The 25,727-nt window shown below is 40.2% G+C and overlaps 1 protein-coding gene across 5 annotated transcripts in view; it reads left to right on the top strand.

Moving 5' to 3' along the window:
• The window catches only part of Gpm6b (glycoprotein M6B), a 132,371-nt gene extending 108,694 nt beyond the window's left edge, over window positions 1-23,677 (top strand). For 3 of the 5 annotated variants that reach the window (XM_090326458.1, XM_090326455.1, XM_090326457.1), the window contains 6 exons: window positions 10,485-10,671; window positions 13,067-13,223; window positions 14,574-14,745; window positions 15,961-16,034; window positions 18,919-18,984; window positions 21,985-23,677. In XM_090326458.1, the coding sequence (XP_090182584.1) occupies window positions 10,485-10,671; window positions 13,067-13,223; window positions 14,574-14,745; window positions 15,961-16,034; window positions 18,919-18,984; window positions 21,985-22,134 (806 nt within the window). In that variant the 3' untranslated portion in view covers window positions 22,135-23,677. Of the gene's footprint in view, window positions 1-10,484; window positions 10,672-13,066; window positions 13,224-14,573; window positions 14,746-15,960; window positions 16,035-18,918; window positions 18,985-20,478; window positions 21,575-21,984 lie in introns of those variants that run through there. The other 2 variants (XM_090326456.1, XM_090326459.1) reach the window with 1 other exon arrangement.
• Window positions 23,678-25,727: the final 2,050 nt, after the last annotated feature.

Raw genomic sequence — 25,727 nt, 5'->3', positions numbered from 1 at the left:
TTCTAGTTGCAAGGCCACTAATTCTATCTATCTATCTATCTATCTATCTATCTATCTATCTATCTATCTATCTATATCTATATCTATATATATATATATATATAGAGAGAGAGAGAGAGAGAGAGAGAGAGACAGACAGACAGACAGACAGACAGACAGAGAGACAGAGACAGAGAGAGACAGAGACAAAGACAGAGACAGAGAGAGACAGAGAGAGAAGGAGATCTTCTCTTACTATCTTTGCATGCACCCTTCACCCTCCATCTGTGACTGCACGTCCACTGTGATCAGGGAGCTGATTGGATGAGTCCACAGAGCCTAGACATGGAAACTTCCTGAGTTGACACAGCTCAAGCCTGGATAGTGCTCAGTCAGCGGGACACTTGCAGTCATTTAGTTTCTGGTTCGGTGGAAGACATATCAAATACAACATAAGCACAGTATAGTCAGGTTCATGCTGTGAAGTGCCTTCGTTTTTCAGAGTTTTTGTTGTGTGTGCGTTTGGCTTTTACAAAAATGTGGACTGTGTTATCATAAATATTTAGCAAAGGCTATTATATATATACTGCATATATAATAAGTATTATATAGTACATTATAATATATATTAATACCATAAATATCCATCACAATCAATAGATCTATAAATATTATAATCATTATATTTATATATTGCTTATTATATATTGCTTATTTAGTGAAGATTGTTTTACGTATATGTATAAATCACATGCACACATATATGAAACCCTCCCTGATTGCTTTCAAAACTTCAGATTTTTTTATGTTCCATTGTCTATGTAATCCAGTGGTGGGGCAACTGGCTTCCTGGACACGCGATGTATGTTTTCGTGGCCTCTGGGTCTTGTATCTGCTCCTCGGTTCAGACAAAGTTAGTAGAGATGAGAAGCAAATTAATCACAATGAATGCTCACTTGGAGCTGTTTGTCGGGGACAATAGCTGGTTTTACAGACCCAGCTTGGATGATTATAGCCTGAGTAAAGTCAGTCATTTATAAGTAGTGGCATCTGGCCTTTGTTTCCATTATGATATCCATCATGCTACATTTCCAGCTAGACTTAGTTAATTTGCCTTTGAGATCTTTTGCATAACCACCTTTAGGAGTAAAAGTAGCTGAGGCCAGGCGCCTATGGCCCATGCCAGTAATCCTAGCTACTTCAGACTCTGAGATCTCAGGGCTGCAGTTTGAAGCCACTCTTGGCAGGAAAGCCTGTAAAGTGCTTATCTTCAAGTAACCACCAAAAAAATCTCCAGAGAGGAGCTGTGGCTCAAATGGCAGAGTACTAGCCTTGAGCACAAAAACAGGGACAACACTCAGGCCTTGACTTCAAGCTCCACGACCAGAAAAAAAAAAAAGTAGCTGGAAACTAGATGAAGTTGCTCACTTGTTTTCCTATATATGCCAGTTACATGTTTTCACATGCTCCAGTTCATTCCCAATTCATACGACTTGTTTCCATGTCTAAAGTGAATATAAAGTGGGTTTTGTCCTCAGTTGAATGTTCTGGGTATCACAAGCTATGTGCTTTCTCTGAAGAGCATCATGAGTATTTCATCTGTACTGTCGTTCCAAGAAGTCGTACAAGCCCTAAATCGGGGAGGTGACATTCTATCACATTTGCCATATTGAGTCCTCAGAAAAGTGACTCCTTTGCTGTCGTCAGCACAGCTCTGTCTTAATGGCTTGGAACCTCCTGTCACCAAGTGTGGGGAGCCCACTGATATGCTGGAGCCACACCATCGAACCCACAACCCAGTCCATGTGGCTCCTGCCTTTTGCCACCTTCAGGCTGCAAAGGGTTTCCCAGCCCTTTGAAACTGTATCTTTTGTAAGACTTGAACTTAACAAACAACATTAAAACCATTAGCAGCAGCCAGAAGAAGGGTGTTCTGAGGTGTGATTGCACTGCATCTATGTCAAGTATTCATTCAGGAAGACTTGACTTCCATATATGCCTCTCTGACCAACATCTGATGGGCTGCTGTTAGGCTCATCCACCCCCACTTTCCTCAGTCTTCTTTATCCCTCTGGGGGCCCCCTCTCCCAGTGACTATAAAGTTGCCCCTTCTCTATTTCATTCTGAATTTATTTGCCTTTTCTAGAATGACCCTTAGGAAGATGTGTTCACATACATCCTCTCACCTTTTCTCCCACATCCATTCCTATGAACAATTGTGCTACATTGGTTGCTTAATAGCTCCATGACTTTGATTTTTATCTTTCCTGCTTCCCTTGACGATACCCTGCCCTCTTTGAATAAAACTCAGAAAAACCCATTCTGCTACCACCTACTGCTGAAGACTTTAGTTTGCACCCACGCCAGTCCAGCCTACACACCAGTGCCAGATTAGTCGCTTACAAGCACTTCTCACTCAGATCATGTCACTCGCCCACACAAAATCTTTCCCCCTCCCACAGCTGCCAATGAAGCTAGGAGTCTCAGGCTGGCTTGGACACCGCCACTTGATGGAGGAGGGCCCACCTGCCTTCCCAGCTTCTCCTCACATTTCCCTGGTGTCCTTGGGAAATGCAGCCACATCCTGTTCCCCATCATCCGTCCTACTTTCTGTATCTCCTGATTGCCATGAGATTCTCTGTTCCTCAAGGCCTATACATGCTACTGCTATCCTTTTATCCTTTTAGTAGCGCCTCATACTTAGCGAGGATATCTACCCCAGTCTCTATGTCACAGTTCTTTTTATTGTAGTTAAAAGTTATCTTTCTCTGAGTGTGCATGGCTCATACCTATAATCCCAACTACTGAGGAGGCTGAGATTTGAGGACAAGAGTTGGAAGCCAGTCGAGGCAGGAAAGTCCATTAGACTCTTATCTTCAGTTAACCACATAAAAACCAGAAGTGGAGCTGAGGCTCAAAGTGGTAGAGTGCTAGCCTTGAGTAAAAAAAAAAAAGCTCAAGGACAACATCTATGTTCTGAGTTCAAGTCCCATAACTGACAAAAAAAATTGTTATCTTTCCCGTTTGTGTGTTCCCTCTTATCAATCCCTAAATCCCAACAGTGTCTCACCATAGTGCTTCCCACATAGCAGTAGCAAAATCAACAGAAACTCAGTATATGAATGGGATCCAGGAAAATGTAATGCTGTCAAGAAAACTCATCACCACAAAAGTTCAACATTGCTTCCTCATCTTCTCCCTGCTCTACAGTGTGTTCTGTAGATTTAGAGCTAGGTTTTCCTGCTTAACATCAGTCTTCTCCAGTACCCTGCTACCCACGTTACCAGGTTAAAACATGATCTTTGGGACAGAAAATGTGATTTTGGGGAAAGCAAAAGCCAGTTTCTGAAAAAAAAAGTAACAAGTCTTTTGTTTCCTGACTTTATTCAAGTATCAGAGGCTAAAATATTTTAAGACTTTCACAGTGTGCCTCAGATATGAAAGTTCCATATTAAATAGATTCTGGACTAGCTTTTAAAAGAGCCTTCTAGAAACCAATTAGAAGAAGTGATCAAGATATATGTTACTCACAAACTGGCATGTTGACTTGAAACTCTTTTGAACAACTGCTTAAAGAAACTAACAAAGAGACTATAATTGACATAACTAAACAAAGATAGTTTTAAAATAAGGAAAAGAATTATTTCTCAGTGTTGTTAGCATTGTATGGGTGAATTTTTATGTCTAGGGCTATAGAAGAATGGGAAGGTAAGTGAGGAGGTACTTAACACTTCAGTGTCTGAACTTAGCTGTTTTAACAAGAACCTCTCCATGAGTTTACATCATAACTTCTCAGTGCATTTTATTAGTGGTTCTCAAAGTTGGAGGGGGCATTAGCTTCCTTTATAATTTTTAAAATATAGGCCCTCCGCCACAATATTTTACTCATGTAGATTATACCTATAAATATTTTCCTATATTAGAATTAAACCAAAAATTATTGTAATATAATGGCTTCTTTTGTTTTTATTTGGTGCTTATCCTTGGGCTTGAATTCACAGCCTGGGTGCTGTCCCAGAGCATTTTTTTTCTATCAAGGATGGCATTCTGTAAATTGAGCTACTATTCTACTTCTGGCTTTTTTCTTTTTTTTTTAATATTTATTTACTTATTTATTTATTTATTTTTTGCCAGTCCTGGGCTTGAGCTCAGGGCCTGAGCACTGTCCTTGGACTTTCTCATGGCTAGAGCTCTACCACTTGAGCCTCAGCACCACTTCTGGCTTTTTTTTTGTATGTATGTGGTACCAAGGAATCGAACCCGGGTCTTCGTGCATGCTAGGCAAGCACTTTAACCACTAGGCCAAACTCCCAGCCATACTTCTGGCTTTTTTCAAGATTAATTTTTTTAACTGGAGATAAGAATCTCATGGACTTTCCTTTCTGAGCTGGCGTTTATCTGCAATCCTCAGATCTCAGTCTCCGGAATAGCTAGGATTATAACTGTGAGGCAACAGTGCTTAGATTGAATCTCATGTTTAATAATAAAGTTTTGTGTGAGATGTTGGGGGTCTGCCTTGCACCTGGTAGGGAAGGGTTCCACCACAGATGGAACCCTTACTTATTAAAGTAAGCCCATTATATTTTATATTAGGTAATGTTTAGAAAAGATATATTTTCTAAATCAAAATAATAGTTTAATGAGAAGTATAATAAGTACTGTTTTAAATTTTTACAAATCTTTTAAATATCTACCTTAATATTAGACTGGATTTTGCTTCTGTCTTCATTCAAAAGAATCCTGGAATGTCCTCCTTTACTTGAGGTCTATGAAGAAAACTCAGTTCTACAGATCAGTGAGGTAGAGTCTCACAGCTACGAAGTGGAAAAAAGGAGTCATTTAATGATTTTCCCAATAAATACTGGGTTTTTCTGTGTTAATCACCAAAATTATCCAGTATGGTATCTGAAACCATGTTGATGGACTTTTTTGGCTATGTTCTATTAAACTCTGTTGCTCTATCTTGTACTTTGACTGGCTCTTATATTCAAGCAAGAGTTTATAACACTACACTGTTTAGAAAGTGTGAGTTCTCTGAGCTATACAGATATTTCAAGTATAGACACCTGTAATCCTAGCTCCTCAAGAGGCTGAGATCTGAGGATCATGGTTCAAAGCCAGCCTGGGAACCAAAGTCTGTGAGACCCTTATCTCCAATGAACCACCAGAAAAACTGGAAGTGGCACTGTGTCCAAAGGGGTAGAGTGGTAGCCTTGAGTTGAAGAGCTCAGGGACAATACCCAGGCCCAGAGTTCAAGTCCCACAATTGACCAAATAAAAAGAGTAGAGCTTACAGATCTCCTGAAAGGGCCTTATCATCTCTTGGCGCTTCACAGCCTGTTCTTTTTGCTAACCATATGCCCTGCTGGCTCATCGTAGGGCTGCTGTGGACTGCCCTGATCAGAATTCTGCATTGTTCAAGTTTGCAGCAAGATTTGCAGACCACGGATCTTCAACAGGGCTCTGCAAACTATTTCCTTTAAAGGGTTTTGATACTTGTGGCAACTGAACTCTGCCTCTGTAGTTTGATGGGAGCTATAAACAATATGTAAATGAATCTTTGTGGGTGTGTGCCAAAAAATTTTATTTATGGACACAAATTTGAATTTCATATACTTCCCATGTGTCACAAAATACTTTTTTTTGAGATTCTCTCCTTCAACCATTTAGAAATGTAAAAAACATGCTTAGTTCCCAGGCCACATATGGAGAGAGCCAGATTTGGCCTGTGTAGGCTACAGTTTCCTGGCACCTGTTCTACATAAACTGTTTTCCAACTTGGGCACCTAGAAGCTTTAAACATGAACCCTCTAATTTTGAATCCCACCCCTGGAAACTCAAGCTTAACTGGTCTGGGGGTAAAGGCTAGATTTTCAAAGTCTTTCCAGATGATTCTAATGTATAGGAAAAAATGTAAGAACTCTATATTTTTTAAACAAAGTAAATAGTTTTGTAAGCATTTATTTGAATTTTTTTAGAATTTAGTAGTGTCACCAGCTGTCTAAGATCACAATGGTGCGTTGTTACCTCAGAGCATATTTTCTAACCCTTGCCATTATTGACATTTGGGGGCCAATACTTTTTTGTTGGGGAAAGGATTGTCCTATGTCCTATAGAATGTTTAGAATTATCATCTTGGGCCTCTGCTCATTAGATTCCAGTAGCATCCCTTCTCCCAGATGTGACAACTAAAAATAACTCCAGCCATTGCCAGATGTTGTCCAGTGAGCACAATCACCCCCTGTTGAGAACACTCAGCCCACTCTGCATCAAGATGATTTCTGTCCCTCCACATTCCCTTCTGCTTCTCTAAATTAGGATTCTGTCCACTTCCATTTTTCTTGTTGCTGTATTTCCAAGTCGCACACCATGGATCTTGCCCCTTTTCTTTTGCATTTTGCGGCTCATTAGGAAGTACTAATGTGGTAAGAAAGGCCTGGTATGGAGGGGTGTGGGATGTGTGTGTGTGTGTGTGTGTGTGTGTGTGTGTGTGTGTGTGTGTGACATTCATTCCCTGGGGAGGAATCTGAGCCCTGGTTTCCGCTGGCTCTCCTTCTGAGCCACCATCAAATCTGCAGCCAAGATCATGGACAACTTGGGCAAATCACTTGGCCATTATGAACTCACAGCCATGGCAACAGCCATCCGCAAGCCTGAGAACAAAAGATGTTTTATTCTGTTGTTCTGCACAAAAGGTTCTAGGATGCTGGAGACAAAATGGCCATTGAGAGTTAGAGGAATTGATGTGTGTTTTTTTCTCCCTACTGTGTGGCTTATATTTAAACTGCCTTCAGCTATTACACAGTGGAGCTTTTGTGTGAATCAAAATTTAAAACTCTCTTTAGCTACGGATCAGCTAAGTGAAAGCTTAAGAAATTAATTCAGGGCATTTGGTGAAAGGTATTGGAAATTACTAATAAAACGTGTTTTCAAAACGTGGCATTGATTTTTTTCTTTATTCATGAGATCGTAATCGCCAAAAAAATAAATAAAAGAACCCCCCAAACCCAACAAAACAAAACAAAAAAGCAGACAAAAAGCACTTCCCTTGCCACTTCTAGTTCATGTTCATCAACATTCTCATCGCTAGTTTAAAGCTTGAGAACACTCAAGTCTCTGGATTAGAAATAGTATTTAAGCAAAGCACTGATCTTTCTTAGCTAGCATTAACCTTTAGCAAGGTAATAGTCTTTGATCCTAGTAGCTAATCCAATGTGCAGAAAACCATCAATTTGAAGATGACTTTTCATATCTCAGACAGCCTAGATTTGGGATCCAATTCCTTTGTCTGCATAGGGTTTCCCAGAATCCACAGGGTGTTTTTAAGTCTGCTTGCTCTAGTGACTGCTACATACCTGTTTTCTCAGTCTCTGCTTGTACAATCAAAGCCTCTTTGATGGAAAAAAAATCTGAGGTCACCAGAACTTGCTTGGCTCCACAAAAGCAATCTACTTGTATTCCTTTTGGGGCAGCTGAACAACTGGGAACATTTTGTTTTTCTTTCTTGTAGCCCTCCCCCCAGAACTTATCATTTGCCTTTCAAGTAGCCCAAATGTATGGCCAACTCCTAGTAGGTCACCTTGAGAAAGTCCAGGAACAGTGCTCAGGCCCTGAGCCCAAGCCCAAGACTGGCAAAAAAAAGGAAAAAAGAAACTGAAGACGTTAGCTGCTTGCAGTGGCTCACACCTGTAATCTTAGCTACTCAGGAGGATGAGGTCTGAGAATCACAGTTCAAAGCCAGCCCAGATACTAAAGAACATGATACTGTTATCTCGAATTAAACACCAGAAAACTGGAAGTGGGAGTGTGGCTCAAGGGGTAGGACGGTAGCCTAGAGCTGAAGAGCTCAGGGACAGCGCCCAGGCCCAGAGTTCAAACTCCATCACACACACACACACATACACACACACACACACAAAAGTGAAGATGTCGAGCTGAGTGCTTGGTGGCTCATGCCTGTAATCTTAGCTATCTGGAGGCTGAGATCTGAGGATCATGGTCCGAAGCCAGCCAAGGTAAGCATGTCTGTGAGATTCTTATCTACAATAAACTACTCAGAAAAGACTGGAAGTCGGGGCCGGGAGTTTGGCCTAGTGGTAGAGTGCTTACCACATACATAGAAAAAAAAAAGAAAAGACTGGAAGTGGTGCTATGGCTCACATGGTAGAGCAGTAACCTTGAACCCAAAGCGCTCAGGGACAGAAGTAAGGCCCAGAGTTTAAGCTCCAGGACCTGGAAAAAAAGTGCAGATGTCTTATTTCAGATATATATCCCTGATGCTAAGCAAAATGATTGGCCTCCACCCAGGAAGTCTTCAAAAAAATACTGAAGTAATGATACCTGGTTAAATCTGGCACTCAGATTACATGATAGAAACGGAATGTGTTTCAGTTCATATCACAGAAAACATGGTTAGTGAAAATGAATCCTCCAAAACAGTATTGCATGATGATGAAATGTTTTGTATCTGTGCTTTCCATTACAGTAGCCAGTAGCACAAGTGATTATCACACACCTTAAATTTCACTACTATTGCTGAAGCTCTGAATTTTTCCTTTTTAAAAAAAAATAAATTTAAATAGCCACATGTGCCAATGGCTACTTTTTTGGACAATGCAATCTCAAGGCCACACAGCTTTGTCCAATAAGGACCAGATGCACCTCCATTAGCCAGGAAAGTGGTCATCTTGCTGTTAACAGCCTTATACAGTGAGAATGGGGAGAAGTTTTCTCTTCATATAGTATGACACCCCCAATACTGATGATGCTAGGTTTCTTTTCATTTGGGCCTTAGAGCACTCCTGTCACTTGAGTACTCAGAGAGTTACAGGACAAAATAAGTTTGAAATCCAACACCCCTGTTCACAAATCTCGTGTCCATAGCTTTTTCTTTCCCCTGTGCCAGCCTTGGAGCTCAAACTCGGGGCCTCATGCTTTCATGTGGCTTTTTCACTAAGCTGGCATTCTACTACTGGAGCCATAGCTCCACTTTGGACTTGTTGGTGGTACTGGTTTCTATTTTGTAAAGCTCCACCAGTCCATTTCAGGAAGATTGGTTTTCCCGAAAACAGCTGATTACCTTTTGAAGTAGACAAAAGCACAGGCTTCTGAAAACTGGCAGTTTGTATTTTTCAACTAGCAAAAGCAAATTCCAGTAAAGAAGATTTGCAGTCACACTTCATAGTAGGTTTAAACAAATGCTAGTTTTGCATGGGATGCTCATCACTGTAGAAAAGTTCATGTCTAGTGTGTCAAGCTAGGTTTTCACTCCCTAAATCCTAGAGCAGCCATTTCAGGGAAATAAATGTAACTGCTTATTGTGCCTCCATCGAACTAAATGAATTGCTCTTGATTGCTATTAAACATCTTAATGCTCAACAAGTCATTTACTGAAGGATCTGGATTATATAAACAGGGCTGGGAAGTCAGGGGCCATTCTGATGTTATCCTGCTGCCCAACACAGTAAGGCTGTATCAGAGGCAGCAATGTCTCCAGACTGAAAATGATGTCTTGTTGAGACCGTCAGAAAGACCTTTATGGGCATTTCACATAAACGTTTATTTTAAAAATGAAGAATTTCATTTTCTCAAGATTGTGTGTGCGTGTAGGTCTATCTCCTTCATTTCACTTCATGGACGTTCATTTTGTCTTTTTTTTTCTTTTTTTTGTTTGTTTTTCTTCTTATGTTCCTTTCTCCCCCTCAAGTACTTAAGTATCACCTAGCAGGCCTGGGGTCTGACTCTGAACATGTGTCAGGGAATGGGAAAGATGGAAGTCAGGAAGGAGGAGGTCAAGCAGAAGGAGGAGGTCAAGCAGGAAGAGGAGAAGGAGGAGGAAGAGGAGGAGGAGGAGGAGGAGGAGGAGGAGGAAGAGGAAGCGGACTGAATTAATTACTTGTGTTGCCTGGGGGAGTTGTTATTAAAAGTTTGAGGCAATTTCTGATATCAACTTAAATGAAACTTAAGTGGATCCGCTTGAGTATATCTTGGTGACATGAAACTTCTCTACACTGGGGGCCCCAAATATCTATGACCTTTCCATAATGACCCACCGTCTCTTGATATTTTTCCAAACCTTGCAAAAGTGCCATTCCTCTACTGGATTCTTCCAGTTTCCCTGCAGGTCAAGGGCTTGGGGAAAGACATTGGCTTCTAGGGAAGTAGTTGTACTTGAAAACCTCCTAAGGTTGAGTTGAGAGACAATTCATGTCTTCATGGAACCGCTGCTTCATCGTCATTCTCTTGACCATGTTAGTAGCAGGTCAGGAAGCTATAAGAACCCTTCAAGACCCTGAATATACTGTTATGGTCCCTCTTGGAACCTCAGTTCCCACTGACAGAAGCTAAGCCTGTAGGGACACTCCCAGCCCCCTGGTTTGTTGGGATGTGGATGTATTAGCCATAGAGCTTGAGAGGAGAGATGGAGAAGTAGAAACTTGTGTTCTAACTGCAGTGATCAGGAAGACCTCTCCCATCATGGCTGGTTTTCTCTCCTTTGGGTCCAGGCTGCTTCGAATGCTGCATCAAGTGTTTGGGAGGAGTCCCCTACGCCTCCCTGGTGGCCACCATCTTGTGCTTCTCTGGAGTCGCCTTGTTCTGCGGCTGTGGGCATGTGGCTCTTGCAGGCACCGTGGCGATTCTTGAGCAACATTTCTCCACCAATACCAGTGACCATGCCCTGCTGAGTGAAGTGTATGTATTTGCTTCCCTTGGAAAATTGTATTTGAGGTGGGATCACCTATTATCTGAACAATTGTGTCTTCTGCCAGAAAGCTGGTGCTTTCAATGAGCACTCACTAGAGATAGAAAAAGTCCAGGAGAAGATAAACAAGACACGCACAATGGCGCCCATCATGGAGGGCTATAACATGTCAGTGCTGCTGACCATCTCACCAGAGAGTCAGCATGCCTGCCAAGGAATAAGCTTCTTCCAGTGTTCTTCCAGGAATTAAACACTCTTGCCTCAACTAAAGACTCAACCCCAATGCTTACATTTACAGGAGTAGCATTTTAATGGGAATTTTTCAGGCAGAAGAACAAATCTCAGGAGGCATGCCCCCTCAACCCCTCCCCCGATACAGAAATAGGCAAGTCCTGGGGGATTTAACCCCACATCTCCAACTTCCACCTCAGCAATCCGTCTCAGAGGCATCTTAATAACTGCCAAGCAGAATTTCCTAACTGTTCCAGTTCAGCCACAATATTTCGCTTTTCTTTAGATACTTTTCTCCCGCTCCATTGTCCATCAGCAGATTTTCCATTCAATTCCAAAGTTTTACAGCAGTTATGTGTTTTGCCTTTGTAAGAAATATCGCCCCCCAGAGTAGAAATGTAGGAAGAAAGTTTTTACAAAATGATCATGAAATCATGTTGGAAGAATCTTTTTTTTTCCACTTATGTTTTGTCCAGCCCTGGGACTTGAACTTAGGGCCTTAGCACTGTCCTTGGGCTTTCTCAAGGTTAGCGCTCTACCACTTGAGCCACAGCACCATTACCAGCTTTCTCTGTGTATGTGATACTGAGGAATCAAACCTAGGGCTTCCTGCATCCTGGGCAGGCACTCCACCACCTAGGCATGCCCCCAGCACCTCATGTTGGATGAATCTTTAGCCCATTATTGTTTAGATGTTTACAATTGATATCCAAAGAAATGAGCCGAGTTGAGAAAGTTGGAAGGAGAGATCAAGCAGTGTAAGGAAGTCATTGTATACCAGCTATGCACAGGAAAAACCTTTTTACCAAGACTGCAGCTGAGAAGTTATATTGCATTAATGACCTAGTGATCTCAACATATGGCTTTCAGTCTTCTGAGAAGCTTTCAAAATGCCTATTCTTGCTGGACACTGGTGGCTCACACCTGTGATCCTAGCTACTGAGATCTGAGCATCGCAGCTCAAAGCCAGCCCAGGAAGGAAAGTCCGTAAGACGCTTATCTCCAGTTAACCACCAGAAAATCACCAGTGATGCTGTGGCTGAAAGTGGTGAAGCACCAGCCTTGAGCAAAAGAGCTATGGGACAGCACCCAGGCACAACAGAATGACTGAATAATGAATAAATAAATACCTATGCTTCACGACCCCAGACTCATTAAGTTATGATCCCTAAAGGTGCCATCCAAGTGCCAGTCATTTCAACAGCTTATCTAGGTGATTCTGTTGGGCAACCAAAGGCTAAGACCTGTCACCTGGCTCCCAGTCATCTTCCAACGGACAAACTTAGTTTTGAATTAACTTTCTGTAATTTGTTTTCAATACTGAGGATTGAAACGTGGGCCTTACACATGTGCAAGTGCTCTACGACTTCAGCCATGGCCTAGTTCCAATTTTCTGTAACTTAAGTGTACTTGACATTCCATCACTTGTGTAGTACGAATCTCAATGCTACATCTGCCCACGTTACTTCTTAAAGAAGCTCTGAGGGCTTACATAGGAACCTTATCAGAATAACATTAAGCATCAGGTCTGATTGGGTTGATAGGGTAGGCTGTCCATTGAACTATGGTTCAAGTGTTAACTCTGTCTTTCCATCCACAGATAAATAATTTAACTCCTCAATGCCTATGTTCTGTTCAGAATGAGAATTCTAGTATTTATCCAGAGTTAGATAAAACTTAATAGACTATAAGTAGGCCCTGACTAAAGGAAAACTTTTCTCTTGCCCTCAAGCCAAGCATGGAATGAAAGCCAAGGTTAATGGAAGATGGGAAGAGATGCCTGCCCAGGATGCCACAGGATTTCAGTAAAGCCATAAAAGATGTCAAATGATGTTATCTCATGCCCGCTTTTGTTTATTTTTAGTGCTGGGCTTGATCTCAGGGCTTCTTGCTATCACTTGGACTTTTTGCTCAAGGCTGATTCTTGCCCTGTGTGGCTTTTTGCTGATTAGCTAGAGACTAAAGTTCAACTGACCTTTCTGCCCAGGTTGGCTTTGACCCATGATCCTCCAGATCTCAGCCTCCTGAGTAGCTAGGATCACAATCACAGACGTGAGTTACTGGTACATAACACCTCATGTATTCTTTCCAAAACTGGACAATTACATCTGTACTAAGCTGACTTTAACATGTGCAAACCTCTTCTTTTTATAGGATACAACTGATGCAGTATGTCATCTATGGGATTGCATCCTTTTTCTTCTTGTATGGCATTATTCTCTTGGCAGAAGGCTTTTACACCACAAGCGCAGTGAAAGAGCTGCACGGTGAATTCAAAACAACTGCCTGTGGCCGATGCATCAGTGGAATGGTGACTATAAACCTCAGTGTACAGCCAAAATCAGTGTTTGTGTGTGTGTGTGTGTGTGAGAGAGAGAGAGAGAGAGAGAAAGAGAGAGAGAGAGAGAGACAGAGAGAGAGAGAGAGAGAGAGAGAGAGAGAGAGAAAGAGAGAGAGAGAGAGAGAGAGAGAGAGAGAGAGAGAGAGAGAGAGAGAGAGAGAGAGAGAGAGAGGGCGGTGTGTCTCTCCGGTTAAAACTGTAAAGTTCCAGGATGCACACATTCAGCTTATCAATGAAGACTTAGCAATTTGAGACCCTTCAATATATTACTGATAATAAATAAATGATTGATTATAGTTTATGGCTGGTAGTATGACAACAAACATTTCTCTTATCAACATAAGCTAATAAATTAGCTCATCTGAAGTAGGCTGTTTGTCAAGGAGCTCACATTCTAACCCAAGGAAATAAGCAATAGCCTGTGGACCAGTTTGGCCTACTGCCAGTTTTTGAGAGGTGAGAATGGTTTTTGTTTCTTTAAACAGTTAAGGTAAAGCCAAATAAATAACATGGCATGGCATGTGAAAATTGTACAAATTGAAGTTGTTGGTATGCAGCCATGTTTTTTTGTTTTGTTTTGTTTTGTTTTTAATCAGTGACTGATTTGGGGACAATGGCAGACTTCAATAATTATAGCAGAGATTATGTAGCCTACAAAGCCAGGCTAAGTTCTTATCGTCGGGCCCTTTATAGTCACAAAACATCTACCAATATCTGCTCTACAGGAGAACACATCATAAAAACTGAAAGTTGAAAATGTTTGGTTAGAAGTGGCACTGTGGCTCAAGTGGTAGAGCGCTAGCCTTGACCTGAAGAGTACAGGGAGAGTGCCTAGGCCCAGAGTTGAAGCCCCAACAACTTGAAAATTGAAGGGGAAGGGGAAGGAGACAAAATAATTTTTATTTCCCATTTAATTTGTTATTTTGCTAACTTAGAAAACGTTTTTAGTTTATCCAAAAAGGAAAAGAAAAAAAGAGTGTCATATGAGAGGCTCAGTTGCAAATTAGCTCTGTAAGTCTAGAGTATAAGGTCATCTTTTGAGGCCTTATGCTCTTGATGTTTAAAAGAGGGACCTCAGAAAACCCTGGAGGTCTCTTGGAACACAACCATTGGAGGTCCTTTATTTAAAGCATGGGTAGTTTGACCTTCTCTTGCTTCCCCATGCTGTGCTGGCATTTCTTTCTTGTTGCCAAAGACTAGTAGGCAGACCAGAATGCATCCTATATCACACAGGTTGGTACCAAGCTTAGAAATGTAGCTCTTGCTCTGTGAGCTGAACCTGCTGATGCCAATAATTCTTTCTCCTCCTTTTCTGCCTAGTTCGTCTTCCTCACCTATGTCCTTGGAGTGGCCTGGCTGGGTGTGTTTGGTTTCTCGGCAGTGCCTGTCTTTATGTTCTATAACATATGGTCGACTTGTGAAGTCATCAAGTCACCACAGACCAATGGGACCACCGGTGTGGAGCAAATCTGTGTGGATGTTCGACAATATGGTACTTCCTTTTGAACCTTTCCTATGAATTGTTTATGCTCTTTTTTTGGTCAGTCGGGAAGCTTGAACACAGGGACTGGACACTGTCTCTGAGCAATTTTTGCTCAAGGCTAGTACTCTACCATTTTGAGCCACAACATCGCTATTATTTTTCCATAAAGTTTTGATAACCAATAATCTTCTAAAATTCTCTGGATTTGCCCAACCAGTTATTCTTAAAGTCAGGCTTGCTTTAGGGACAATTTTCTATTCTTCCATAGGATAAAGATTTACTCGTGGCTAGTGTCAGGGATGGAGGGAAGAAGGACTATTTTAAATATTCTGTCATTACCTCTTGAGGAAAGTGTAAACTTAGCTGTGCATAATGTTTAAGCACACATCTATGCATTAAAGAAGAATAGAAAGCTAACACTCCTAGCAGAATCCTAGCTGAGAGGCTAATATCTGAAGGGTCTGTTCAAAACCAGCCAGGTGAGAAAAATCTATGAGACTCTTATCTCAAATTAACCAGAAAAAAAGGTAGAAGTGCAGGACGTATGGCTCAAGTGGTATAGCAACGACAGCCTTGAGCAACAAAAAACCAAATGAGGGTACAAGGCCCTGAGTTCAAGCCCCTAGTAATGGTACAAAATTGCAAAAGGGGCTAGTTACAGTGAAAGACACCACAAACTGCTTGACTCAGCTTCTGGGAAAAAAAGATATTCCTGGTTTTACTTTAAGAAAATGTTTCCCCATTTGATTTTGAATCCAAAAGTGGTTTCAGCAGAGACACATAAAATACAAGTCCAAGATGTTTTATTAGATTTTAACAACCATAATCTTTTGTTGTCATGCATGTGTCTGGGTGTTTGCTCTCAGTGTTAGAACTCACCTCCCAATGGACCACTAGCAAAGAATGATATACCATTCAGGAGGCAGTGTGCCTGACTTCAGAACAATGTAAAGCTATATGAGGGGGATTGTCCTACACGTGTTTAGCTATAGTTAATCAATAAACGATAGGGAAATCAACGCTTTGAAAATCTATCCCTCACAAATACTAGTTCCATTGAACAATGCCCAATTTGTACAGAGTAGAGAATGACAAACTATTTAAAGTGCAGACAGCAGATACTTCAATTATTAAATGATGAATGTAGTACTACCAAAAGAAGAACAACCCTCCCCTCCCCGCAATCAACCATGCACTCACATTCTGCTGTGATTTCCTTTGCAGGTATCATTCCTTGGAATGCTTTCCCAGGAAAAATATGTGGTTCGGCCCTGGAAAATATCTGTAATACAAATGAGGTAAAGCTGTTGTGGTTCCAGTCTCCCAACACAGTCTCCTGGCTGGGATTGTCCAAATGCTTTATGTAAACTCTTCATTGAACTCTATGTAGTAATTGTTGTTTATTTTCCACCTAGCCAATTAGGTGAGTTTTTCCTTAGGGCAACAATTTAGGAGTGATCCTATACCAACCGATGTAAAAGTCCATTCTATTTGCCTTTCACTAAGTTTCTCAGTCACATCTCACAGAAAAATGGAAAATATTCCCCTGAATTTATACATATTCAAAATTTTTAATAAGAGGTCACAGTCAAGTGGTATACACATGTAATCCTAGCAGTCAGGTAGCAGAGATAAGAGGATCATAAGTTAGAGGACAGCCTGGAATATATAGTGAGACCTAATGTCAAAAGGTGCAAAGCCTGCGTTCAACTGCAGAGCTTCCGTTTGGCAAAGGGCATAGCTAGCAAGTTAAATAGAAAGCCCACAGAGTGGGAAAAGATCTGCACTAACCTTACAACAGACAAGGGCCTCATATCTAAGATATGCCTACACCTCAAAAAAAAATCTCTCAAAAACAATTCCTCAAAGAAACAACCATCCCTTTAAAAGAGACTTCTCTGAAGAGGAAGTAAAAATGCCTATAGACACATGAAGAAATGCTCGACATCTCTGGCCATAAAAGAAATGCAAATCAAAACAACTCTAAGATTCCACCTCACTCCAGTTAGAATAGCCAGGATCAAGAAATCTAATAACAACAGATGCTGGCGGGGATGTGGCCAGGAGGGATCACTACTGCACTGTTGGTGGGAGTACAAACTCATTCAACCACTATGGAAAGCAGTATGGAAGTTCCTCAAAAAACTAAACATAGAGCTCCCCTATGACCTACAATTCTACTCCTTGGCATTTACCCAAATGTAAATCCACTAGCACAGTGATGTTCATTGCAGCACTCTTTACCATAGCAAAGATATGGAACCAACCCAGATGTCCCTCAGTTGATGAGTGGATCAACAAAATGTGGTATTTATACACAATGCAATTCTAAGCTGCTGTCAGAAAGAATGGCATTGTCCCATTTGTAAGGAAATGGAAAGACTTGGAAAAAATCATATTAAGTGAAATAAGCCAGACCCAAAGGAACATAGGTTCCATGGTTTCCCTCGATTGTAATAATTAATACACTTTTAGTATTCTCCTAACAGAGGATCACAGTAGCTCAGAAACTGTGTACATAAAGTCACAGAGGATGAGTCTAAACAAAATTAACTCTAGGTTAATGAAGCAAGAGGTTAATCTTTGTGATTGCTGTTCTTAATGTGCTATGTGAAGTAATTTCTTTTCTCTCTTGTTTTCTCATTTATGGTTAATCTCATGAGGTTACTGTATCTGAACTTGTATACTGGTATACTGTATATACATTTATTTGTTTATTTGAAATAGGGAAGGGAAGAGGGAAAACAAGATGACTAGGAAAGGCAGAGGAGAGGGAAAGGGGGACAAAAACATGAGAAGGGGTATCAAGGTTTGAGAAGTAATGTACCTACTACCTGATGAATATTACTGTAACCCCTCTACACATTATCCCGACAATAAAGTACAATAAAAAAGGCAAAAAGCCAATGACAGCTCATCAGTATAGTGCTTGCCTAGCTAGGATGCATATGGCCCTGGATTTGATGCCTGTGCTCCAGAATAACTTGGGTTTTTTCCCCCCTCCATTTCTCATTTAGCCTTAATTGGCAATATATCCTAATACTTTGGTTTAAACTCTTTTGAACCTCTGGTATTCTTCAGTTGTGGGCTTGCAATTGTTTTCCAAACCAAATTATGCTTTAAATTTTACTTTATTGCCATCATAAGGGTGATATACAGAGGGATTGCAATGACACGAGGCAGGTAATGAGTACATTTCCTCTTGTACAGTGTCTTCAGTTCCCTCACTCTCTCCTAGTCCCTCCCTCCCGAGTTGTGTAGTTCATTTTTTTATCAGGAAATCTTAATTTCCAAACAGTGTATCAGTATCCAGTGAGCTGTACTGCTGCATTTTCCACCCTTTTCCCCCTCAAGTTCTGTGCTTTTCCCCTCCTCTCAGAGATAGACATATGAATGAACCATACAGAAAGAAAAAAAAACAGAAGCAACAACAATGGAAAAGAGATTTCGTCTCCGTATCTTGGGGTTCCTTTTGACACATATATAATTTTATGTAGCTTTAAAGAGGCACATTAGAATTGCGCCTTTGCAAAAAATATTCTTTTTTTTTCTTTGTTTTTGGAGAATCCTGGGCTTAAGCTCAGGGCCTGAGCATTGTACTTGGATTTTCTCAAGGCTAGAACTCTACCACTTGAGCCTAAGCACCACTTCCGCTTTTTTCCTATGTATGTGGTACTGAGGAATTGAACCCAGGTCTTCATGCATGCTAGGCAAACACTCTACCAGTAGGCCAAACTCCCGGCCCCCCAAAAATATTCTTAGATACACTAGTAGGAGCATGCCTATTTCAGGAAATGCTGCTGTGTGTCTGAAAAGCACCAAGTTACAAAAGTAATTGGCCATTATCCTGTCTTGTCAGTTTGTGCATCCATAAAACTGATTGGGTCAGAGCAAAGTGTCTTCACCTCAGTCACACTCTGCCTTCATCAAGGCAGGTTTACCATGGCCAAGGCTCGAAATGTAGAGTCCAGATTCAATTGTTGCAGGGTGCAGCTTGGACGTCAGCAAAATGTAAAGGTACCGAGGTGATTCCAACGTGCAACCAGAACTGTAATGAAGGTGGGAGTCGAGTCTCACAGAGGTTAGCTGATAAGGAGCATGAAGCAACACTTTGGAATGCACGTAGGCCATTCTGTTCTATAGCAAATGCTCACGCCAGTGCCCTGTGTCATTCTTTCCTAGTTCTACATGTCCTACCACCTGTTCATTGTGGCCTGTGCCGGAGCTGGTGCCACTGTGATTGCCCTGGTGAGTAACCACCCGTGGACTACTCGAGTCTAGCTCCTCTCCTCCCCAAGCTTCCAAATGACAGATTTCCCTTCCAGCCTTTATCAGCCTCCTGAAGCACCAGATCTGGGCACTGAGCTGTGGGTAGCCTACACCTGTGTAAACGTGCCACACGTCTAGGTTGAAAGAAGCAGTGGTGGCTGCCTTGGCACTGATGACAGGTGATATAATTTGGCCTCTGGAGAAAAGAGAGGCAATCAACCACTGAAAATGCACTTGTAGCATTTAGTTTCATGACGGCATCCATGGAGGGCGGTTCACGTGAGGCACCGACCATTTCTTTACCAGGAAGTCTTAATCTCCAAGTAGAAACATGTATCTATCTATATATGCATGTATGCATGGATAGTTGATCTCATTATGTATGGTAGTTATGTTCTATAGTCACTTTGAACTCTGAAATATATATATATGTATATATATATATATATATATATATATAATGATTTTTCCCCAGAGTAATACAGGGTAGAGTTCTAGTCTCATCACTTTCACCAACCTGTCAGTGCATAACCATTGTTTCATATGTTTTTCAGTTGGAAAATTGTATTTATATATAGCACTAGTCCATTAGTATTGGAGTCATAGCCAGTAGCACACTGTCACTCATGCCTGAATGAACTTTTCCTAACACACATGTTATTTGTGTGAGGTATATTGCAGCTTTCTTGTAAGCCATCTTAGCAAAACCAACAAAGCATACAAAAGGGGCACTAAATGAATACCTCTAGAAGGACACTTGTTTGTAGCCTGAGAGCTGAATAAAAAGGCAGAGCACTGCCTTATGCAACCTCAGCTGGGAATACACACAGTAATCACTCTGTATGAGCTCACTGATGGCTGAGAAAATGCTTCATGTATCCATTTGGTGATTACAAATCAATTTTTAGCAAGCAGGCAAATTTGAAAGATGGACATAATGAGAATCAACGATATAAACATTGATGTGTGTGCGTGTGCATGTGTGTGTGTGATTGAAGAAAAACCCACTAAGATTGGTAGTTCAAGAGGGAGTTCCCTTGGAAATGAGTCCTTTCCAGTTTTGCTAATTATTATTCCTTCCCATAACAGGGGTTTCCAAAAACCACCCTTGTTTTCTTGGCTGAGCAATGGACAGGGAAGAGAATTAATTGCTGCTGAGCAGGCAGTTTGGGAAAGATGAGGGGAAATGAGGCACTGAGCTTCATCTTTCTCATGCTGCTGACCCAGCTCTCCCATCTTATTCTTGAAACATATCCAAGTCTTTTTAATAAGCTGAGGGCAGAGCCAAGGACTTACATCATATACGTGTGATCAGAAAAAAAGTGTGTGTGCTGGATGTCAAAACCCTTGGTTGTGCCTGGAAGTGGGGAAAAAGAAAGGCCACATGGATCCATCCCTGCCCCAGCATAGAGTGTCGTGACATGGGCCCTCACTGCCTGTATCTTACTGTCCTGTTTTGTTCTCTTCCACCAGCTGATCTACATGATGGCTACCACATATAACTATGCGGTTTTGAAGTTTAAGAGTCGGGAAGATTGCTGCACTAAGTTTTAAATTGTATAAGGCCAATAAGGAGCTTTAGAGAGCTCTCCTCTGTAGCATGAATATCACTGACCCTCCAGACTAAAACAGTCTAGCTTTTCTGCAGTTTTGTTACAGTAATTTGTAAATAGCTTCAGTTAACTCCTTTTGCATGGTAGAATTATCTTACTTACTGTACATGAATTATGACCATGAGATCTGGCTATTTCCACATTTTGAAAAGGATTCAGTTATTTACTGACATTGGTGTGTTTCTTTTGAGAAATAATTTTCTTTAACTTTGAGCAATATCTCCAGAGGAAGTATTAATGCTTTGGCATACCTGCATTTTCCGTTAGTTTTTGCATGCTTGACAACTGGCTTTAATGGTGAAAATGAAAACAAAGTGCTGAAGAGAAAATGGAAGAGAATTGTTTTAATGTGGATAGCATTTTGTCACTCTCTTTCTAGCAGATAGTTCACAAATAATACTTTTCAGTTTGCTTTAAAACAATTTTATGACCACATGATTTACTACTAAATAATTGCCCCCTCAAAATAAGCTAGATATGAAGAAAAAGAAGGGTATCATTCTTGATTTCCCTTAGCACCCACAGAGTTGGTAACTTTGAGTTGTGTTTTGGTGAGTAGTAATTGTTTTATCATAGTGAGTTTTCAAATTGCATGTATGAATTTAACGGCGAGAGAAATTGGGCCCCGATCTGAAGGTGTCTGATATGTGGAGAAGGAAGTATGAAATCGAAAGAAATTGAGAAATAGATTTATTTTGCAGGGTAAAGGAAAACAAACGAGAAAGAAGTATGTGCCACATCCACTGTAAAAGAAACGATAAGGATTTTTGCACTGTGTGAACTGAAATGATATTTACAAAGTGAAAAATGTAGTTTCACTACTACAAATATGTTAAACAGAGCCTATGCATGCGTTGCTTAGTTCATTTCAGTTTTGGCATTCATTTAATTTTTGTCTATGTCAATTATGTGGTTTTAAAATTATTTACTCGAAATAAACGTTGTTCACACTTTCAGGCCTTTGGGGGAATTGATTTTTATCCACAGGTGGACTAGGTCTTTGTACTACATTTATTTACAATAAAATACAATGTGTTTCTGAGCTCCTGCATCAATCTTTACCCTCAGAATGGTAAAAAGAAAAAAAAGCACCATCTTGTATTTCATTTTTGCTGTTTCTTAACATTAACTTTGGCCATTTCCCCTCCCAAGTTCACTATATTTGTGTACTAACTTTTCTTCAACCTTTTTAATATGAAGCAAATTGGTAGCGTATGCTCTGTGTCTGACCCCTCTGCTAGCCTGATGAGTATTAATAGCAAATAACCCTTGGCCCCTTTGACAGTTGAGTCTGTCTAATCTAACTAGCAGCTCGCTTTGCCTTCTTACATGCTCACTAGCCATCATGCTCACCCTTCTTTTCCAGATCCACTTCCTCATGATACTGTCTTCTAACTGGGCTTACTTAAAGGATGCGAGCAAAATGCAGGCTTACCAGGATATCAAAGCAAAGGAAGAACAGGAACTGCAAGATATCCAGTCTCGATCAAAAGAACAGCTCAATTCTTATACATAAATGTTTCCCAGAGTGTTTCAGCCGACGAATTTACAGCTCTGACATATCATCAGACAGATGCTTCTGCAGTACAGATGTGTATCCCACCCAACTCATGTATACGTACCAACATTTCACTGTCTGTCTCAAGCTGCTGGGATGTATCTCTAGGAAAACCTTTCCAGTGGGTAAATCTTTTTCTTTAGAACAAATATTGGAGGTTTTGTGTTAGCCATTTTAAAAGGAAACACTTTGAAAAAAATACTGGTTTTCACTGTTTAGAAATTTGGGGCATGTGCACATTTATTGCTAGAGCAATGCTACTGAGCTAGGCCATGGTGAATACATGATACTCGAGAGGGACCTTTGACATACCAGCATTCAAGCATGTGGCGATAAATTTACATATGCCACCTGTCCTGGGAAATCCAATGAAATGAAGTTGGTGTGAGGTTCTACTTCTGACAGCTGACCATTATTAAGCTTTGGCCCAACAGACGATATGATTCTTTCAACTGATGTTTTTATATTTTCATTTTTAAGGTCCAGTCCCATTAATTTTCTGGGCCAAATCAGAAATTTACTTCTTTTCAGGAATGCTAAAACAAACTGCTAAACTTATTACTGAAAAAAATCAGTTTTATAATCGATTTCATTTTAGCAAAACGATAATGACACCATTATCGTCACTCTTGTTGGGAAAATATCAGCTCTGCCTTAATAACTATTTGCTTTAAATTTCTAAGAATTTATATTATAACCAGACCCCCCCAATACCTTCACAGAATTTTGTTCCATAAATATTTTTCTTAATGAAGAAGTGTTACCTTATTAAAATGACCACCAATTCTAAAACATTTTTAAGTGGTCTGGATAATGAGTTTACAGTTTTCATACCAACTATCTAAAACCTAACTACAAATTGACCACAAACTTCTAACCTCCTTTTATAGACTTGAATACCTAAATAACTTACATTAGAATTGGTATTTATTTCATTATTTTTCTTAATTTCCTGGAATAATGATGTTTCACGTTCAGCAAGAAAACTGCTTGAGTCTAAGCCATTTGCAAAAGAAACTTGCCTTCTAACTCATTGTGTTCCAGAACATTAAGTGACTATAGATACTGGGTATTAGTGATGGTAAACTTTGTGTTGTTCTTTCTGAAATGATTCATATAATTGTGGGGTGCATCAGTGCTTTTCAAAAGGGGCTGCATACAATAGGGTTAACTATGTATATTCATGTTAAGAATTAACTTGTGGTTTGGCTGTTTCCTGGATTTTAAAACATATACACATGCAGAAATGTATTCAAATGAAAGGAAGCATACCTTTATCAAGATGCTATTAAAATTGAACATCGAGTATAATATTTCATTTGACTTTTTTTGGTTAATGCCTACAATGCCTATTTGGATTATTTTGAATTGGAAGAAGCTCTCTTCTGTGTAGAACAGTTGTTCCAACGTAGATTAGTGTTTTGTTTTCCTGTTGCATGACAGACTTTAATATTTCTTTTCCAACAGTGGAGGTGCTGTTGTAGTCCAGTGTTCTAGAAGAGGCAGCCTGATTTTACTTTTCTAATTCTGGTAGCTATTACCAAGAATTTCCAAAAGTTTTGTTGAAGTAGTCTAATATTTTTTATGTAAAGAGCATTAAATTTTGCTATGTATAAATTTTTGTAACCTAACAGTGAATCAATATTTTCTATCAGTGCCAAGGGCTTCCTGTAGTTCTATTCAAGTGTTACAATAAATATTTGTAGATAATAGTCAATACTTGTGTATGCTTATTTTAAAGATCTATTTAGGTGGAAATAGTTGTGGATGTACTAAGAGTAATGAAAATAAAATTATAGCTTCATTCGCTTGCCTTTTTACCATACATAAATCCTATCTTTCTGTGTTCTCAGTGTTGTGTCATTTTTAAATATGCATAATCGAGATTTCACCATTTGTATAGAAATCTAGTCCATGAAAGAGTGCTATACATTTTATTTCTCATAAAAATCTCTATAGTGTCAGTGAAAGTAATTTGAGAAAACCTTGTAACCCACTGGGCTATATTTTGCATAGAATACCACTAGCCCATTATAGATCTATAAACATTTTCTGACTACTTTCTCCAACAAATAAAAGCCATCTACCTACATGATTAATACAAGGCTTCAACTTGGGCAAAGCAGAAACCTTGGGGATCCTTAGTAAGAGCTTACGTACTGTTGGCTGATTTTCAACCCCAAAGAATAAATGTATAATGAAAGGTTTATCCAGGAATATAACAGAATGTTGTTCTAACATTTATTTCCTGAAGCAGGACGAAATTACTTAAAATGTCATTTTATAATTTTTAAAACTCCTCCTTTGCCAGCCTGATTGTGCATTTGGATTTTCTAACATCTGACCTTTCCTTGTGAGGACCAGCCTGTATCATTACTGACACATTGATACTTCTAAAGGAGGTGCCGACTGTGGATCACTGCCCTTCAGCAGGCGTGGCAGACCAAGCAGGCGCCAAATTGGCATGTTGTTTGTCTTTTTAGTACATTCTGTTTAAGTAGCATTTTATGCAATTTCAGAAGCCACATTAGTGTCCTAAATAAATCATGGTTGGAAAAAACACAAGTGGTCTCTTTAATTATTAACAATAATCCTACCATCAAATGTAGGAACCCGTGAAAGGCAGAGGTTTTCCATTTTCCTTTGAAAAATTCTTAACGAGATGAAAAGAAAGCCAAAATTATAGAAATGAGCCTACTTATTTAAAAACACAAACAGTTTTTGATCAATTCATTAGAAATAAATACTAGCTAGGTGCCAGTGGCTCACGCCTATAATTTTACTCAGGAGGCTGAGGTCTGAAGATCATGGTTCAAAGCCAGCCCAGTCAAAACAGTTCATGAAACTTGTCCCTGATTAGCCATGAGAAAGCTGGAAATGGAGCTGTGACTCAAGTGGTAGAACACTAGCCTCGAGGAAAAAAAAACATAAAACAAAAACTCAGGGACAGGGCGGGGAGTTTGGTCTAATGATCGAGTGCTTGCCTAGCATGCACAAAGACCTGGGTTCAATTCCTCGGTACCACATATATACAAAAGCCAGAGGAGGTGCTGTGGCTCTAATGTTAGAGCACTTGAGGAAAGCCCAAGGACAGTGCTCAGTCCCTGAGTTCAGTCCCCAGGACTGGCAAAAAGAAAAAAAAAACCTTAGGGACAAGTCCCAGGCCCTGAGTTCAAGTTCCAGGGCCAGTACAAAAAGCAAAACCCAAATATTCCACAGTAAAGATGTGGAATCTCAGCCTACTCCTACTACTGTAACAAAATACCTCTGGCTGGCTAATTTATAAAGAACAGAAGTATATTTCTTATGGTTTGATTTAGTGCCTGGTTGAGGGCCTAGTCTCAGCTTCCACAATGGTACCCTGTTGAATTCCCCCAAGGGAATGAATGCTGTGTGTTCAAATTGTGAGACAACAAAAAGGCCTAGCTAATTCCCGTCAACCCTTTCATAAGGTCATTAATCCTATTCAGGAGGGTTCTGCCCTTATGACTCAATTACCTCCTAGAGACCCACTTCTTAATATAATCGATTGGAGTTTAGGCCAAAATACA

Source organism: Megascapheus bottae, chromosome X (genome assembly GCF_031878675.1).
Source record: "Megascapheus bottae isolate mThoBot1 chromosome X, mThoBot2.hap1, whole genome shotgun sequence".
NCBI lineage: Eukaryota > Metazoa > Chordata > Mammalia > Rodentia > Geomyidae > Megascapheus > Megascapheus bottae.
This window is presented reverse-complemented; position numbering and strand designations above follow the sequence as displayed.